Raw genomic sequence first — 19,485 nt, 5'->3', positions numbered from 1 at the left:
TCTCTAGAATACTTCCACATGACCATTAACTTCCTGGATACCGAAATCAGCTTCAACAATGGAGACTCTAGAGATGACTATGCAGAAGAAACCCATGGATCTAGTAACTACCGGAACACACCAGAAAATCCATTATGTATAGCCAGGGCACCACAGAACATGCTCCAAGGAGAAAGTCTGAGATATATCCTTAATGTAATTAAAACCACTTTTACCAAACAAGGACATTCCATCAGAGAACCACATCAAAGAATGGGTATCCAAAGACCCTGAGAGAATCAATCACCCACAATACAGAGGGAGAACACAAATCCACCCCACCACTGCACACTTCTAGTGGTCACCTACAATCTCATACTGGAATCCATACCAAGTATCAATTACAATCATATTTGTAGGGAACCACATCCTGAAAGAAATGTTTCCCAATCCCTAATTCTGGCCTTCTAACAATGCCACCAACCTCACCAACATTGTCATCAGAAGTAAGCTCCCCACAGATCAGGATACATCAACTAAAGGCGCACCAGACGCTTCCATAACAGATGTAAAACCTGCAGACATACCTCACTGCTGCTGATGATCAACATGCCTTTCAAGATACATGAGTCCAAGACACATGGTATACCTCATTCAGCGCATCAAATGCCCCAACGACAGCTAGGCTGATTTCACCCATGTCACTACCCTCTCAAGTGAACAGAAAAATGATGAAAGACAAATGCACCTTTTCACAAAGCCATCACTGCATTTCTGACCTCTCAGTCCTTGCTCTCAAAGGAAACTTAAATCAGAAGTCTTCTAGACACCGAAAAACATGGTCTCAGAGACACTGGTTTTATGATTCATTACAAAAATCTGTAACCTGCTAACCCTCTTTTGTGCTATGACTGCAGAGGTGTTAATTGCCTGCTTCATTTTAAGTGGTTTCTTGCCCCATGTTGAACCCTAAGGGCATGGCTACATTAGAGACAGTTTATAGTGTGCCGCTGTAAACTCTAATGTAGCCATCCTAAATGACAGAAGAGAGCTCGTCTGTTGGCTTAACTTTTCCAGTCCCTGCAAGTGTCAGAAACTATATCGGCGGGAGAGTTTCTCCCACCAACATAGCGCTGTCCACACCAGTGTTTATGTCAGTGTAACTTATGTCACTCAAGAATGGATTTATTCACATCCCTGAGTGACAAATTATGCCGACAAAAACTGTAATGCAGACAGCCTTATTCTTAATTTGCTCGCCTTGTATTTCATTACCTTTTTCAGACCTGAAGAAGAGCTCTGTGAAGCTCGAAAGTTTGTCTCTTTCACCAACAAAAGTCAGGGCAATAAAAGATACTATCTCACCTACACTGTCTCTCTCAGATACTTCTGATGACGTTGTAAATGTCTTCCATAATACACTTAAGTGTGTTGCCATTACCCTATGAAATTCTTCCAGACTTCTGTCAGTAGTACATCATATTTTTAATTCGTATATGAAAAGCTAATTCTCTGGATATTTACTGAGCTATTAACCCCCCAAATCTTATGGCAGCGAGTTTCATAGGTTAATTGTATGACGTATTTAAAAAAGAAAAAAAAATAAACAACAACAACAATCATCCTATGGATCTTAATTTGATTTTGTTAATTTTGAGTGCCTGTTATGTTGTATTCTGGAAATGGTCCACTCAAGTAGTCCTAAACATTAAAAAACACAACTTTGATGAGATTTATAGTTTTTAACAACAACTATTTACTATTCAGTCTTCGGGGATCTCAAAGGAAACTGGCATGAAAAACAAATATAAACATTAAAGGCCAAAAATTTCAAAAAGAGTGGGCTTATGGTCTGAAGGCAAAAAAAACATATACTGAATTGTGTGTGTGCATAAACCTCTGTTCTCACTTTTTAAAAATGTGAACCACAGAGAAAAATTAATAGTTTGACCCAACTCATACCACCATGGCAGGAAAAATAGGGATCAGTGGCCTGAGTTGATAACAGAATATCTGGGGCTGGATGGTTCAGTGGATTAACAATGATATGGTCACTGCTTCTTAGAAACTAGCTCAAGTCAGTAGTAAAATAAAGTAGTCACTACATGACTGCTGTTCAGTGACCCATTTAAAATAAGTTGATGGCTTCAGTTAAAATCTCTGTAAACAATGTCCAGATGGGAAATGCACACTCTCACTGGTAGTCAAGCAAGAATGCAAAGAACCAAATGAACACAGACTAAAACTACTCTCTTACTCCTAGTTTTGGTGCCATTCTATCTAAGGTTGAAACTCATTGAAGGAGTTGAATGGGGGTAGTTATCATTGCTAAAGCAAATGTGGTTTCTGTCTGTAAACAAACAAGTGACTTCTTTCTGGAGCACTCTTTAAAAAATAATAGTGGAATGTCCATCTTAAACTTACCTTAACAAAAGCTAGGAAATTCAAAACCCTCAATTCTTTTTCTCCGCAGGTTTGCTCTTCAGAATCCCCCAATTCTAACTACAGTGGTAGTCATTAAAACATAAGCATTTTCCAAGTGGTATGTAAGTTTCTATGGTTTCCCCCTGTACTTAAAACTGGATATAAATGTGGTAATTGTTGTCAAATATTGACTTCTAATAGTCAAAAACTGTCAAAAAAGTTACATAAGACTATTCTACAAGATCAGTTTTACCTACAAATGGGTTCTAAATATTTAGTGGCTGAAGAAATTGGTGGAAGAGCCAAAACAAATGGAGATTAACCCATCTTGAAAACAAATTATTCTTTCATCTTCATTAATAATGAGAACATCATTATGGAAGATTAGTAAAGTCCAAAGGTACCTTTTCTAAAGTGAGAAGATTAATTTCTGATTGTAACCGGATTTCTGGTTTGCTGCATTGCTGTTCCTTGTACTGCTGGAACTCCTTTTCCAAAATCTTATACTTGTTTTCTGCTTCATAAAACTACATTAAAAACACCCAGATATGAAATCCATTAGAATACATTACTATAACAATAAAACACGTTCACAGGGGATGGATTGAGTCACAGAACTTAAATTAGCCCCTGGACCTAACATTTTATTTCAGTCAAGTAACTGATATAAAACAGACACTAAAAGCTTCACATTCGTAAGTAATGAATTCTTGATTATGGGCTATACAGAGAGTGCAACAGAAATAATGTTTAAGGAAAGTTTTGGCTACACAGGAAGGAAAGTTCTATTTCCCTCTGACATACAATAAAAATGTATAAATATAGCTGTTCACCAAATTTTTCATGTGAGACTTTGTAATTCTATAGAATTACAACCAACAATACACTTTTATCAAGTTTGTACACGTCTGTCTCTCTCTTTTTTTTTTTTTTTTTTTTTTTTTAAAGTAAACTATATTCGTATCTTCTATATGAAGTTTTTATTATTGACTCAACTTCACCAGTATAGCTTGTCCAGGAATGTCTGGAAGAGGAAATAAATAATATTTTGGTTAGCCAAATAATGTTTTAAAAGGCCGAAGCAGCAAGACTTCAGTGACAAATGACTTAAATGTTAGGCACCTTTGCCCTCACAGTATACTTGCAGAGTTGCAGGAAGACAGGATTTTTGCTTTCTAGATAGAAATGGATAATTTCAAAGATGCTGTCTTAACCAACATATGGCCATATCAGTCCATCAAAAGAAATAGGCAAGTCATATCTTTAAGTAACTAGCACTTTCAATACTCCAGATTGGAAATGTAAAGAAAATGCCTGGCAAACCAGTTTCAATTACCTACTAGGAGTAGGAGTACATAAAGTAATGATATAAGTTAGTTAGTTAATCTAATTGACTAATTTTCTAACAAACTTGTTTCACCTCAATAACACAGTTCACTTCATTAGTGGAAATAAAGCATTTCTAAAAGTTGGATTTTGCTTTTCTTTTAATATGTAAATATAAAACTCTCTCCATGGGTTCTCTCTTTAGCTTAGCAGTTTACAACCACATATTGGGGAAATTATTCATTGTGGTTAAATGCATGACATTGTTGCATTAATACATCTATTTATTTGGGCCCACTTGCTCAACACATTTTGGTATCCAACATTTAAAACTGTCTATTATTTTGTATAGAAATATCATCAGAAGATAGTAGTGCTTAAAAAAAACCCATCACACACAAGGCAAAGACATTTAGGTTCCAGTCATTCTCATTTATGCCATTTGAAAAGAATTCATCATACTTGTACTGTAAAAGTAAGGCAGCTAACATACCATCTCTCTTTTTATTCCTACTAATTCCTTTGTAAATATGGCATTATATGTTGACCAGCAACAAGGCAACTAACCGGCTCGGTTGTGAGGAAATGCCTGTAATGCTAAAAACATTTGCACCATATGTCTAATCCCTGGCTTGTTTTCCAAGACCTGAGAACCACTTCCAGGAGAAGTGTGGACATGTCTTGTAACCAAACTCAGAATAGATGCCCATGCTGTGCAAACAGTCAACGAGACTCTGCCACTGGGAAGCGTTACAAAACAATCTACATAGCTGTCAAAAACAAAACAGGATTCTGTTATTAGGTAGGTCTCAAATAGAACAGTTCGAAAACGACAATCCAAATATCCGTTCTTGAAAATGATTGGGCTCACCTTCATCCACCAGACACTACATGACAGTCATTTAAAATAGTATTTTGAAAGAATTCTTCAAGCATGAAAAAAATGAACTATCTTAAATAGGCAAATGAATGAAGACACAAAGATAGGCCTTTTAATAGGTCAGAAAAATGAAGAAGCCCACACTAGTGGATATGAAGATCCCTGCATGGGGTTACAGCTGTCCAGATTCACTTAACTGGCACTAAACAATAAAGATACCACAGGTCAGACTTCTCATCTCCCATTCGCTGCAACTTTAGGCAACGAAAAGGCAAAAGCTTTTTTAGTTTTTCATACTTTAGGTTACATTTATTTGAAGAGCCATAAAAATATCTGGGAAGCATGGAACGTAGTGAAGCATTTCTTGGTAGGTCATTCTTTAATTACTAAAATCACTGATACATATCTGAAGGAAACTGAGTAGCATGAATTATTCCTTTATATCAACATCAGGCCACTGGCAGTGTCATTGGGACAAGACAGCACTTGGTCTTCAAGCAATCGATGTATCCAGGCAAATTTGCACCAGCACAATTTGAAAGCAATGCACTAGGTTGGGCAAATTTGGGGACAGACTGCTGTACCAAAACCGAAATGTCAAGATCCAGCAAGTGGGGTGGAAGAGGAATCCAGTTGGTGTAAACCTGCATGAACGCCAGCAGGATGCAATAAGCTTGTCCACTGTGAATTTCATGGGACTGATAGGTCTGATGTATGTGGTATAAGGACAATGGCAGGTGGTCAGCACTATGCTACTCTGCTGAGGAAAAAAAATATATATGGGCCAGTCAGTGACAACTAATATTTTACTAATTAATTAGTGTGTCTTCTGGTTCATCACATTTACTAATATTAATGAATTTTAAGGCTATATTTAATGATCATCAGAGCTTAGCTTTGTACACTAAAGGCCAGATTCAGACGTGGTATCAGTGGAGTCTGAATATGGCCCTCAGTGTCCCAAGCTATGGTTTGATTGGGTTTCTGGTAATGAACTAATATATTAACTTAGGACAGGGGCGGGAAAACTTTTTGGCCTGAGTGCCACATCAGGTTTCCAAAAATTGTGTGGAGGGCTGGTTAGCAGAGGCTGTGCCTCCCTAAACAGCCAGGCATGGCCCAGCCCTGCCACCTATCAGACCCCTCCTGCTTCCTCCCCCCCGACAGCCACCCCAGGACTCCTGCCCCATCCAACCCTCCCTGTTCCTTGTCCTCTGACAACCCCCGGACTCTGACTGCCCCCTGCTGTCCCATCCAACCCCTCCTCTCATTCCTGACTGACTCCCAGGGACCTCTGCCCCATCCAACCACCCCTTCTCCCTGTCCCCTGACTGCCCCCTACCATCCCCTCTCCTTCCTGACTGCCCCCGGGGACCCTTGCCCCCATTCAACCCCCCTGTTCCCTGCCCTCTGACCGCCCTGACCCCTATCCACACCCGCGCCCCCTGACCACGCCCCCGAACTCCCCTGCCCTCTATCCAATCCCCCTCACCCACTACCTGCCCCCTTACCGTGCTGTCTGGAGCACCAGGGGCTGGTGGCACAGCTTGCACCAGGACAGGCAGCCGCGCTGCCCGGCTGGAGCCAGCCATGCCACCGTGCAGCACAGAGCACTGGGTGAGGCCCTGGCTCTGCAGCGGCACTGAAGGGAGGGGCCAGGAGCTCAGGGGCCAGGCAGGAGGGTCCCCGCAGGCCACTTAGTTTGCCCACCTCTGACTTAGAATATGAGCAGAGGTGTGGCATGACCAGGTCACATAAAAGTATTTCATGCTCTGAAGATTGCAAAATAGCTTAACTAATCTAAATAAAAATAGTTAATATGATTTATGTAAAAATTGCAATGTATGCTTGTGTGATATATTCACAATTTAAAATGCTGGCTGAACACAGCAGAATGAATTTGGAAGGTGGGCTCAATTTTTAAATGATCAAATATGAATACAACAGGCGTCATGCTTGTAATCAAAAGTCAATGATTTTTGACTCAACAACTGGACTATTTCTAGGTTGTCAACATCTCAACACCACAATGGAAAATTTACATTAAACCTTGATACACTGGATACTACTTTTCACATGAAAAAAAAATCTTAAAACCAAGATAATGCTAAATGAAAATTAAAGACATATTGAAAAGGACAAAATTGAAAAAAAACCAGCTGTTTCTAATACAAAGGATTCCTCTAGCAAGATACAGATGGATCTCTTCATTAGTCAGTGATACTGTGGGGATTACCAATCCATAAACTCTCATGTTAAGAAATGAAAGACATGAAAAACACTAAAGAAAAAAAAAATACCATTCAAATGAGCTAAACACACTACGGAATATTGCTTAAATATTTTTCAGTGTATTTCCAGTAACAATAATTGAAAGAGAGAGCTGTAAAATGGCTCAACTGTTAGAAATAATGCTACTGGAATTAAAAAGAAAACATGCTTTATTTTTCTGTTACCAACATCCTTTGTAACATTCAACAAAAAGGTTCGCTACCTATTCACATGATAGAAAGATAATTATACTAAGTGAAAAGAATAATGTATTCTCAAAATTATTTTTTCCATTTTCAAATATTTAACTATACTAGCATTGCTTTACAATTGGGTTGTAAAATGAAGTGGTCAGAATAGTTAGAAATGTCATTAATAAATTCTAACTGCTTCAGCAAAATTTTGGAAATATACACTACACTTCAGTAGCATCACTCCCAAACACAATACACCTTTGTAATTTCAATTTGGTTTTCAGCCTCAAAAAGAAAAATAATGCTACAATACCTAACTGGTAAAATAAAGGCCCTGCTCCTGCAATAAGCTTCTTATAGGTGGATGTCTATGCTTGCTTCAAGCTCATTGAATGATTGGGACCGAAGTGTTGATTTCCAAGTTGCCAGATTATGCTTGTGTCTAAATATACAACTTTTTAACATTATTTGTATATTTATTTCCACTTAACCCAGTGGGAAGGGAGGTAATTTAATTACTTTACTCACATGCTGTTGCAGGCGGACCTTGTCCTCTTCCAGCTGTTTGATCTTTGACCTCTCCAGTTCAACTTGATGTGCACATTCTTCTTTGACTCGCCGCACAGAATCCTGCAGTTCTTGAAAGTTCCGCTCATGCTGTGCTTGTAACTCTCTCTTTACTCTTTGGAGCTTAAAATTAAAACATTTTTGAATGCAGTAATAGACAGGTTTATGATCTTTAGTTGGAAGTCTTCATTACAACCACTGGTACCTGTTTTAATAAATTCTCATTACACTTGGATCCACTCTTTATGGCTCACATCTATGAAGTATTACTCTCACTTCCTTGATTGCTATATTTCCAATATAGACTATAGTCATCCGCTATTCCCTCCCAGACTCGAAATAGTGACCTTCACATTACTGCATACTGGCCACAGATCTAACTCTCCTCTAATTCACCTGCCTGTTATGGGCCAGAGATACCAACAACTTACTGTCCAAGCGTAGTCCACAGACAATAAGCCAAAGAACTGAGTTTATCCCATCTAGCCTATTATAGTGGAGCAATAACAGCGCGATCAGATTTAAGGTTGAATCAAGATGTTCAGTTCAACAGGTCTCAACCTTCACATCCAGAACTGAACATGAAATATGGTCTTTCTTGGATGCTTGAATTTTCCAAAAAAGGTATGAAGAACAGTAGGGTTGCTACAGGCTGAATAAAACCCTCTCAAAAAACCTCCTTCTGAAATTACGTACATGCTAAAGACTTCTTCAAAAACAACAACAACAAAAAAACATGTTGCATAGATACTGTCGAACACAACAGCTTCATAATATCTCTAAACCTTCAGGTCAGTCTCCCATTAAATCCAAAGCAAATTTTGAGCTAAAAATATCTAATTCAAAATTAATAAAAATACCTTCCCTCAAGACTGAAATGACCATGGCCAAACTCTGGCCACTGGATATTTGAACGAAAGCTAAAAAGGAAATTTGTCAGATATATGACTATTTACACAGAAAGTTACATCTCAGGTATGCAGGGAATCTCAATGTAGGGCAAGGCGTGGACAGAGCCAGGACAGCCCATTCTGAGAGCACTCTTATCTCTGTCCACAAACCTCAAAAGAAGTTGATGAAATGGAATGATATTCATATTGGGGGTGATAAACAGCCATATCTACCCACACTGCTAAGAAAATGTCCAGAAAGGGGGGCAATAGCGAAGCCTTCTCCACCCCACATCCACAATTAGCTTTCTCCTCCCCTAATACGGAAGATCCACTGGGACCCAGCAGCACTGTTAGGTTCTGCTGCTCCTCTTTCTCCCTTGTTCTTGGGGCTGTTATGCTAGGAGATAAACAGCACACACATTTTATCTGGTTGCCAGAATTTGAACAATTCAGCCCATCCAGCCCCTGCTTGGCACGTTTGTATGTTAAAATGGGAACAGGGAGGAGGTGGGGAGTCTCTTTCTGAAGCTATTAGAATAGGGGAGTAGGGTTCCTCTCTAAGCAACTTCTATACCCAGCAATCTTCTGCTCACTTGCCAGCAGGCAAATGCATCTGGTGGCCCTGATCAGGCTGCTCAGACAACAAAGGAGCTCTGAGGCAGAAGCAGGAGTCTCTGTAAAAGGGGCAAGAATTAGAGCTGGGGGAAGGCAGAATGCCCTTGCGGGCAGATTGATGCCCTCATTCTCAACTCAACCACTTATACTAGGATGGGATGGTGACACTACTGGGTGATCTGATGCATCCAAAAATGCATTCCTTATAAGGGGAGGCTGCCAAGGGGAGTTATTTGTGGATGTGAAGTCTTGGAGAACTCCTCCCCACTTTAGACCATTACTACAGCCACTGTACAATAGGCATTTAATACCTGCCTGCTTCTGCCTTTTGTCAATTCTACCTCACTTCCATATTCCACACACATCCTCCTTTCCAACTGCTGGGTCCTTCACAAACAAACAAACAAAAAAAGGCCACCCAGGAAAACAGCAAACAGAGACTTTGTTAAAGTCAGTTTAGGCACATCTAGGGCTTAACCCACCCACTCACAAAACCTAAAAATCAAAAAAAATTGCAAATTAATAGAGAATTTTTTTCCTGTACCTTTTCACCCATGTATCAAATTACACACTGTCTATGAGAAAATGTGGCCCTCAACAGAAAAGTGATGTTCATTTCTAACAGATACAGGTACATAATATACTCACCAAATTCATTTGACTTGCAATGTAATGCAAAACATTAACTATGACCTCAGTCTTTCCCCAAGAACATTTCCAATGTCATCTACAACCTGGGCAGATGTCTTCTCTGCACACATACTACTTGTTGCTGAGGTCACAATTCAGATTTTCCATTACCGCATATGAACAGGTGAATTAGGTGAAAGTAGAGTACTGCCACACAGATACCAGAAATAAAATTGCACCCTTATCTACGTCCACAAACTTCAAAACAAGCTGATGAAATGGAATGATATTCATGTTGGAGGTGATAAATCCCCATATCCACCCAACTGCTAAGAGAATGTCCAGAAAGGGGGGAAATAGGAAAGCTCAAGAAAATGTATATATGCATGCAGGATTTAAACACATTCTCTTGGACATATTGATAAGTATTTTTTACCTCTGATTCTGCACTGACAAGCTGTCGTTCACGCTTCTCTAAATCTGTCAAGGTTTTCTGAAGTTGCTCTTCCAAATTCGTATATTCCGCTACCTAAAACCCAAGCACCGATTTCTTGATTTTTTTTTTGTAATAAAATCCCAATTTTAGATAAGCCCAGAGCTCCAGATTTTATATAATTACACACACACACACCCCAATATTTATATAAACAGAAAAGATATTAAACTTAAAACATGCATGTATTAGGATCAGAAATTAGAGATGAACTTCTATACTATACAAGGCAAGTCAAATCTCCAAATATTGAGGCTGGCTAATATAGAAATTACATGGCATGGCAGAGATCCTTTTACTCTTTCTAATACACTACCTCAGTACCATGATAGGTAGCACAAGTGACCTTTGTTCTAGATTTAGTTTGACAGATGGATTTTGTCTGCCCTTTTAATGATGTGAAGTCTTGGTCCCCACTAACAGCCGCACATCCCCAACTATGCTCTTGTTTGAAGTCACCATATTGCAAAACAATTTGTGTTGATCACTCTCCTTACCTTTTTCTTTACTAATGCTTCTCTTTCTTTATCCCTTTTTTTCCACTCCTCTGCAAGTGCCTGCATGTGAGCCAACTCCTTCTTTTTTAGCTAACAAAACAAAAAACAAAACAAAACACACACTTCAGCTTTGGAAGTCAATAAAATAAAGCAGCAAAGAATCCTGTGGCACCTTATAAACTAACAGACTTTTTGGAGCATGAGCTTTCGTGGGTGAATACCCACTTCATCGGATGAATGCAGTGGAAATTTCCAGGGGCAGGTATATATATGCAAGCAAGACACAAGCTAGAGATAACGAGGTTAGTTCAATCAGGGAGGATGAGGCCCTGTTCTAGCAGTTGAGGTGTGAAAACCAAGGGAGGAGAAACTGGTTTTGTAGTTGGCAAGCCATTCACAGTCTTTGTTTAATCCTGAGCTGATGGTGTCAAATTTGCAGATGAACTGAAGCTCAGTAGTTTCTATTTGAAGTCTAGTCCTGAAGTTTTTTTGCTGCAGGATGGCCACCTTAAGATTTGCTATTGTGTGGCCAGGGAGGCTGAAGTGCTCTCCTACAGATTTTTGTATATTGCATTCTTAATATCTGATTTGTGTCCATTTATCCTTTTCTGTAGAGACTGTCCAGTTTGGCCGATGTACATAGCAGAGGGGCATTGCTGGAATATGATGGTGTATATTACATTGGTGGACGTGCAGGTGAATGAACTGGTGATGGTGTGGCTGATCTGGTTAGGTCCTGTGATGGTATCAGCCACACCATCACCAGTTCATTCACCTGTACATCAGCCAAACTGGACAGTCTCTACAGAAAAGGATAAATGGACACAAATCAGATATTAGGAATGGCAATATACAAAAACCTGTAGGAGAACACTTCAGCCTCCCTGGCCACACAATAGCAGATCTTAAGGTAGCCATCCTGCAGCAAAAAAACTTCAGGACCAGACTTCAAAGTGAACCTGCTGAGCTTCAGTTCATCTGCAAATTTGACACCATCAGCTCAGGATTAAAAAAAGACTGTGAATGGCTTGCCAACTACAAAACCAGTTTCTCCTCCCTTGGTTTTCACACCTCAGTTGCTAGAACAGGGCCTCATCCTCCCTGACTGAACTAACCTCGTTATCTCTAGCTTGTGTCTTGCTTGCATATATATATACCTGCCCCTGGAAATTTCCACTACATGCATCAGACGAAGTGGGTATTCACCCATGAAAGCTCATGCTCCAAAACATCTGTGAGTCTATAAGGTGCCACAGGATTCTTTGCTGCTTTTACAGGTCCAGACTAACACGGCTACCCCTCTGATAATAAAATAAAGACTACAGAAAAAATTAAAATGCACAGCTAGCCAACTGTAAAGTAATTATTTAGGAGAGTCTTCCTGAAGAATGAGAACCAAAATTCTGTTCTAAGATCCACATAGCATATTTTAGTTAAAATATTCTGGCTTTACACAAGCAGAACTCCTTGGGAGATCTGACCTGTAGACGAGCAGGATACTGAACATGCTGGGCTTTTAGTAGAAGGATGCCATGCACAATACTTGTTAAAACTATTTAGTACATTGAGCCACTCTGCATCTGATTTAACAGTGTAACACATACTGTGATATTGAAACATCTTTGTACTTTAATAGCATTTAGCAGTACAGCATACACACAGTAGGATATGCAATAATTATCTTTATTTATATTTACTATGATAAAAAATTTCCTACTTAAACCCAGGATCCCTTGAATTTATTTTTATAACAATGTTTGCCACTATTTTTGAAACAATGCCTGTGATATAAATATTATGACTTCATGAACTGAAAGACAGCAAGGATGAGACATCCTAGGAGCAGCAGATTTTAATAGAGAATAAAAAATATTCAGGTTGAACAGTGGGAGAAAGTTAGAAGATAATACCTAACAGTGGTCATCTTTTCAACTCAAGTTTCATGAAGTTTAAAAAAACTCAAGAATCTATATGTTTTATTATATCCTTTAAAAATATTCTCAGTGATATATTTGAGCTCACCGGTTCCCAAACTTTTTCCTCCCATGACCTCCTTTGGGATCACCGCCATTAACATAGCCCCCAGGAATCTAAGAGGTAGGCGGTTTGAAAATAAAAAGCACAAAAAAAAAAAATCACGTTTAGACCACCAAAGTGATCGGAAGGAGAGCAAGTGGAGGAACTGAAACTCAGCAGTGGGAGAAGTGTGGCCGGTGCCCTTCTCCTCCCCTCCTCTGCAGCTAGCACCCAGTGCACCTACCTCCTCAGTCGCTGGCACCTGTGCCCCCTGCCCAGCTGCCTCTGCCCTGCCCTTCCTGCCCCCAGTGGCTGGCCACATGCTCTGAATCCTGCCCTTCCCTGGGCCAGGTGTCTCCACCAGGTGCTATCTACCCAATCCAGGTGGACAGCCCAATCTTATGCACCATATCAGCCACTTCTCCCACCCATGTCAAGAAATGGTCTGAAGTAAATATGATGAAATTCAGTAAGGACAAATGCAAAGTACTCCACTTAGGAATGAACAATCAGTTGCACACATGCAAAATGCGGAATGACTGCCCAGGAAGAAATACTGTGGAAACAGATTGGGGGTCATAGTGGACCACAAGCTAAAATGGGTCAAAAGCGTAACATTGTGGCAAAGGAAAAAAAAAAGCAAAATGGAATAAATTGCCTAGAGCGGCTGTAGAATCTCAATCATTGGAAATTTTTAAGAGTAGGTTAGACAAAACTGTCAGGGATGGTCTAGATAATACTTAGTCTGCCATGAATGCAGGGGACTGGACTAGATGACCTCCTGAGGTCCCTTCCAGTCCTATGATTCTATGTGCATGGGGAGGGAAACATAGCTGGGGCCCACTCTCGCCTTCATAGATATTGTAGCAGAAGAAAACATTGGAGGGTGGAAACATACATCAGTTCCCTCTCCAAAATCCCTTCCTTTTCCCTCCTCCAACATCCCACAACTCCCCTGGAACTCTTTTGGGGATCGTGATCCATAGTTTGTGAAATGTTGTTTTAGCTCACAGGGTCATATAAACCTGCTTCAGTCTACTGTTACGTGATCAAGAAGTAACCTCCTACTGACCAGTAAGAAAAGCTCGGTCATATGATCCTGTAACAGCCAGCTGAATTGTTTGAGTTTTTTTGAACAAGTAAATTAAAATTAAAAAAAAGTGTATGTCTAATGATTTTTCCCCATTTTGTTAAATGTCACTAAAGCAGAGATGCAGTCTGAATTTTGTTATAAAAATATAGGTAAAGGAACCTGGTTCTCAAAGATGTCCTCTTGCATTTCCTTCCACATTTCTAACTCAAGAGCTGCTTTGTATTCAAGAGTTTCTCGTGGCTCTGGCTCAGTTTCTGGGACATGATGAGGCTGAGGTGGAGGGACCTGCTGCTGCCCAGCACCTGAACACTGATTATGAAAATAATGCAATTTTACTTGTTTCGTTAACTTTAATTGAAACTTTAAAGAAAAAGGATTAGGTTAATGTACTGTATAATTTACCTGAGAAGAATCTGATACCAGAACTTCATGCATTTTCACAAGCCCATAATCTTCCAGAGTCACAGTGTAAGAAAGTTCTGCTATCCTATTGTTTGCCCTAAAAATTACATAAGAATGATTATGCTTTATTTTTGTTGGAAGTTTCCATAAAACATACTGTAGTTCATTTACGGCAAGGTAGCGCAGAACAGCAAGCCTAAAAAGGCTGAATACGTTACAGTGTAGTCTGTTTGAATCTCTTCCAAAGATAGCAGCTGCATGTGAGTTCTAAAACCTATTAATTACAAAACTTACAGTACTGTTTCAAGAACAGTTAGACTGTTGCTCCTTAGGGTTTATTTTTTTTCTTGATTTTTTTTCTTTTATTACACATAACCTACAAAAAAGATCAATGCTTCAGTTGGGCTAACAATTCTTCAATCTCCCATCTGAAAAATACACTTGATTAAAATATTTTCCAACTGAATTTACTTCAGGAACCCTATATTCAATTGTATGCTTAACTTTTTAAAAATCAATTACAGAAAAAATGACCTAACTGATGTAGTACTTAGCAACATATCTGAATACTATTCTTATAATCAATATACCTGCCCATTTAATTTGTTAACCTTTTCCACTTCAAACTCTTGACATTTTAATTTAACCATTTTCTCACTAACTCTCCTCTTGTTTCATCACAGAGCAGCTAGTGAGATAGTCTGAACTATTCCTTCCAAAGCCCCAGTCTCAAATACGTTTTATACAAAATGTGTCACAAGTGAAAGTTTGTGGGTTCCTAATGCTCACTTTAGAATGGGGAATTATTCTCCCCACATCCTATAAAGAAAATCTGAACCTCACCTAGGGGATCTCATGACAATGCTATTGTACTGAAACTGATATGCAAAGTGTCTTCAATAAGAGATTTACTATTCTAGATATAAAAAAGGAGACATCTTTTACAATTTGTGAGTACACAGAGAGTAAATGATGCCCACTAGCCAAGAGAAAATTTTGCCTGTCCCATCTCTCTGGGTGTGGAAGGCAGTGGAATCAGTGTGTTTATATTGGCATGAGAAGAGGATGTTTAAATAAGAAAAGTATGCATATAAAGCCATAGAGATGAAGGCAACATCATTCCAGCATCGACGGCTGTTTTGGTATAGAAAGTTCTGGTCCACACACTTCTTTATTCAGCATTGTTTAAAAAGATATACTGAAGTGTTTGTTAAAAGGTTTTTAAAAAAGCTATATTCCATAGGCATAGTATGAGGAGAGCAGGGGGCATGTTGCCCCTTTCCCTTCCCTCCTCCCACGCAGCAAATTGCAAGCCTTGGACAGGCAACAGAATTCCCCCTTGCCCCCCATGCGTAGCCCCCCATTCACCTGACTTGAGCTGTCTCCTCCCCCCGCCACCCAAATATAAAAAAGTCAAACTAACCTATGTTATATTCTATTTTCCAAGGGAGAAGTTAACTAAATTTGAGAGTGGGGTATGCAAGATTATATTAATTCTCAGACTTGTCCTAAACTTCTGATTTCTGAAAATAATAGAAAAATATAAATATTTTGGATAAGTTATATTAAATGTATGCAGTTTACATAAAGAGATGAGACGTTAAGGTAAATTGTCTCTTTGAACACCATCAAATTAAAGTATTCACTATAGCACTAAACGTTATGTCAAACGAGAATGAAACTAAAAGTCACTACCACAATAAAAACACATGCTAATAACATTTTTGAAAGTGCCATCTATTGGTAATTAAGTTTTGTGCAATACTGCCATGTGTTCCATTCTGAACAGAGATTTTCACCTCTTGGGGGAAAAGTCCATTTGATTCTATAAAGAAAGTCATAATTTAGACCGTGATCCTGCAAAGAGCTACACATATGGGTTACATTACAAACCAGGGGTGAAATCTTTGCCTTATTGAAGTTAATGGAAAAAACTCCCATTGGTTTCAATGGGGCAGATTTCATTCATGTGTAATCCCATTGATTTCACCGGGAACTTCGTAATGTGTAAAGGTTGAGGCCCCTAAATCTAGAATTTTCTATTCACAAGCTATTATACTATTAGAAAGTCCTCTGAAGGACATTGTCCAACAAACTCCTGCTCAGTTTCTTATAATCACAATACTGATTCAGGACACCTAAATGAAACCTCTTGCACTCTGATTCAGCAAAGCACTCAGGCATATAGCTAACTTGCATTGCAGTCAATGGGATTTAAGCACATATTTGAAGTTAAGCGTAGGCTTAAGTGTTTTCCTGAATGAAGGCCTTAATGAATGGGTTTTAATTTACTACTCCTTCTCTGTAGTCACCCAAGATTACAAAACATATAAAGGTTTGTAAGCTTTGATAATACTAATTCTGAAGTTTCATACTGAGGAAGTGATATTCATTTTGGGCAGCCTCAAGCTGGAAAGTTTTAAAAGAATAATATGTTCCAAAATGAAGAGAGCAATACAAGATATATTTATCGTAATTTAACAAACCAATCAACCAACCAAAAAGTATGGAAGGAGAAAAAAGCCAACAACAATTACAGCCTATGTTTTGTCAGCTAAGAACAGACCCAGACCTAATAACTTGCATGGAAGGAGGAATGAGGGTGCAGTTGTGTTTACAGCTGGATCTGAAAAAAACTAAACCTGGTTATAGGCTACGTTATTTCCAGGAGGTAGAAGCCACAACAACATAACTTGTCCAAACAAATTAGTGGGAATTTTCAGCTCTGTCACTCTCTTAATGGTCCCTGAAGTTACTGTTGTCCAACTGCCTGCTTCCCAGCCAAAAGAAAAATTTGACTTAATGCAATACTGAGAAATTGTCCATGATTCTCAATATATTTATAATCTACAGTTATTAACAGCGACACTGTCCTAAAATATTTTGAAAAATAAAAAGTTCCTTATGTTACTAACAGCACTTCAGATTATTAAAATAAGATTTTTTTAAAAATCTAAATTTACTTTTCACTATTTATTCTGATTATCTTTGCATTTCTTAACTTGGAAAATGAAAGTCAGTCAATATAAATTTCAGTTTCTCATACTCCAGTACTATCATTTGTACAGCTCCAGAAGGGAATGTTTATTTATATGCAAATTACAAGAAATATTTATATTGGCTTTCCAATCAGTTTTGTGAAATCTTGCTTTACAAAAACAAATTTGGGGCCAAATCAGAACTACAAGTATATAGTATCCCTTCAAAGAGCAGCTCAACTGAATATTTCGTTGAACTGTCAAACAATATTTCTTACCTATTTTCAAATTTTAATCAGAAATTTCAGAAATAATTTAAGCTTCTACAGCACTTTGAACATAAATTCAAAGTTATTACAGGTACATTTTTCTACACAGAAATTCTGTAAAGTTGTTAAAAAATGGAAAAAAAAATCAACCCCAAATACCACAACCGTATGTATTACAGCTATTCATAAAATTCTATGAATGTAAAGTTCTATCCCTTTCAAGCATCTGACCTAATGCTTCAAATAGAAATTAAGAGTAAAAGATTTTCAAAGTAGGATAAGGGTCAAATAGAGGGAGGAAGGGATTCTTTTATCAGGAGAAAACATTAAACAAATAAAATTACAAGGTAAGACATGCTATTATGCAAACTACACCTCTAACCCGATATAACGCGACCCAATATAAGGCGGGTTCGCATACAACACGGTAAAGTTCTGATACACTGCTCTGAACAGCATGCTAAGGGTGCTGGGCCAGGCCGGGGCTGAGGGGTTTGATAAGGGGCAGAGGGTCTTGGGGACAGTCAGGGGCTCCCGACCCCCAGGGTCTTGGGGGCAGGAGCTGTAGTAGGGCACTTTTGGGGGGCCTGCAGTCCCAGAATGGGCCTGGGGCATTAGCGGAGGGCCAGGAGCAGACCCGCTCGCTTCCCTCTCCCCATTCCCGCTGTGTAGTGTGCGGGGGAGGGGGACTTGGGGGAAGGGATCCCCCTCGCACTCACCAGCAGCACCAGAAGCAGACAGCCCAGCCCCCTCCGTGACGCTCCCCTCCCCGCCGCAGGTGAGTGCGGGGGGGCATCCTTTCACCTACCTCCCCGCACTCACCGACAGCGGGAAGCGGAGTGCCGCGGACTGGTGCTGGGCTGCTCCACTTCCCACTGCTGCCAGTGAGTGCCTGTCGGGGGCAGGGGGAATAGGTGTCAGAGCACACAGGGGACAGAGGAGGTTCAGTAAGGGGTGAGGTCCTGCGGGTGATTAGGGATGGGGGTCTCTGGAGGGAATGGTCAGGGAACAAGGAATGGGGCAAGGGGTGGGAGGTGTCAAAGCAAGTTTGATATAATGCGGTCTCACCTATAATACAGTGAGATTTTTTGTCTCCTGAGGACAGCGTTATATCGAGTTAGAAGTGTGTGTGTGTGTGTGTGTGTGTGTGTGTGTGTGTGTGTGTGTGTGTGTGTGTGTGTGTGTGTGTGTACACATATTATATAGATTTAAAAAAAAAAAAATGTTTTACCCTTGTGCTGCCATAACACCAACTGTTTCACTACAGGTCTGACGCCAACATTGTTCACCATTAGTACCCAAGAATCGGGTTTTTTTCCAAGCCCAAAACATTTTGAAAGCTGCAGCCTGGCAACTCCCAGAAGTATGTCTTTAGTCATTTTATCTTTGTGCCACATTCAACCAGCAGTGGTAACCTGAAGACAGAGAATATTTTAGTAGTATCAGATAGGCCAGACAAAAGATGATATTCACCTACATGGAAAAGCAAGAAATAACTTACAGAAATAACTTCCCAAACCAAACTAGCTCATTCTTACCACAGCATAAACATACCCTTGATACCTTTCATTCCCACAGGAGAAAGACTGACTCACAACTCTGCATCTTCTCGTGCATTCCGTCACTTTGGCTAGATCACTACCCTGTTCCACTTTGTATACAGAGAACAATCCTGCACTGAGATAGTGATGGGCTGGATGATCTTACAGCCTTTTCCATTTCTCAAAATGTTAATCTATGACTTATTTACTGCATCTACAAAACCTCTCTCCTCTACCCTTCTTTCCAAAATACCACTTTGTTTTAGGGCTTTAGGGTGGGAGTGTGTGTGAAAAGATATTCTCCACCCTACTCACATGCTACAAAAAGGGAGCAATGTAGTGGGGAAACATTCCACTACAATTTCATTTTTCTAATCCTTACAGCAACTATGTTTCACAAGTTATGGTTGGTTTGAT

General features: G+C 39.5%; 1 protein-coding gene across 1 annotated transcript in view; it reads right to left on the bottom strand.

The window, feature by feature from the left end:
* The window catches only part of CEP120 (centrosomal protein 120), a 67,652-nt gene that overhangs the window by 18,214 nt on the left and 29,953 nt on the right, over window positions 1–19,485 (bottom strand). The window contains 9 exon segments of the mRNA XM_030566431.1: window positions 2,808–2,930; window positions 7,603–7,764; window positions 10,216–10,308; window positions 10,770–10,859; window positions 14,038–14,187; window positions 14,281–14,377; window positions 18,759–18,850; window positions 18,853–18,923; window positions 18,926–18,942. Of these exon segments, the coding sequence (XP_030422291.1) occupies window positions 2,808–2,930; window positions 7,603–7,764; window positions 10,216–10,308; window positions 10,770–10,859; window positions 14,038–14,187; window positions 14,281–14,377; window positions 18,759–18,850; window positions 18,853–18,923; window positions 18,926–18,942 (895 nt within the window).

Source organism: Gopherus evgoodei, chromosome 6 (genome assembly GCF_007399415.2).
Source record: "Gopherus evgoodei ecotype Sinaloan lineage chromosome 6, rGopEvg1_v1.p, whole genome shotgun sequence".
Lineage (NCBI taxonomy): Eukaryota > Metazoa > Chordata > Testudines > Testudinidae > Gopherus > Gopherus evgoodei.
The sequence above is the reverse complement of the archived record's forward strand: the minus strand, read 5'-3'. Positions and strand labels throughout refer to the sequence as shown.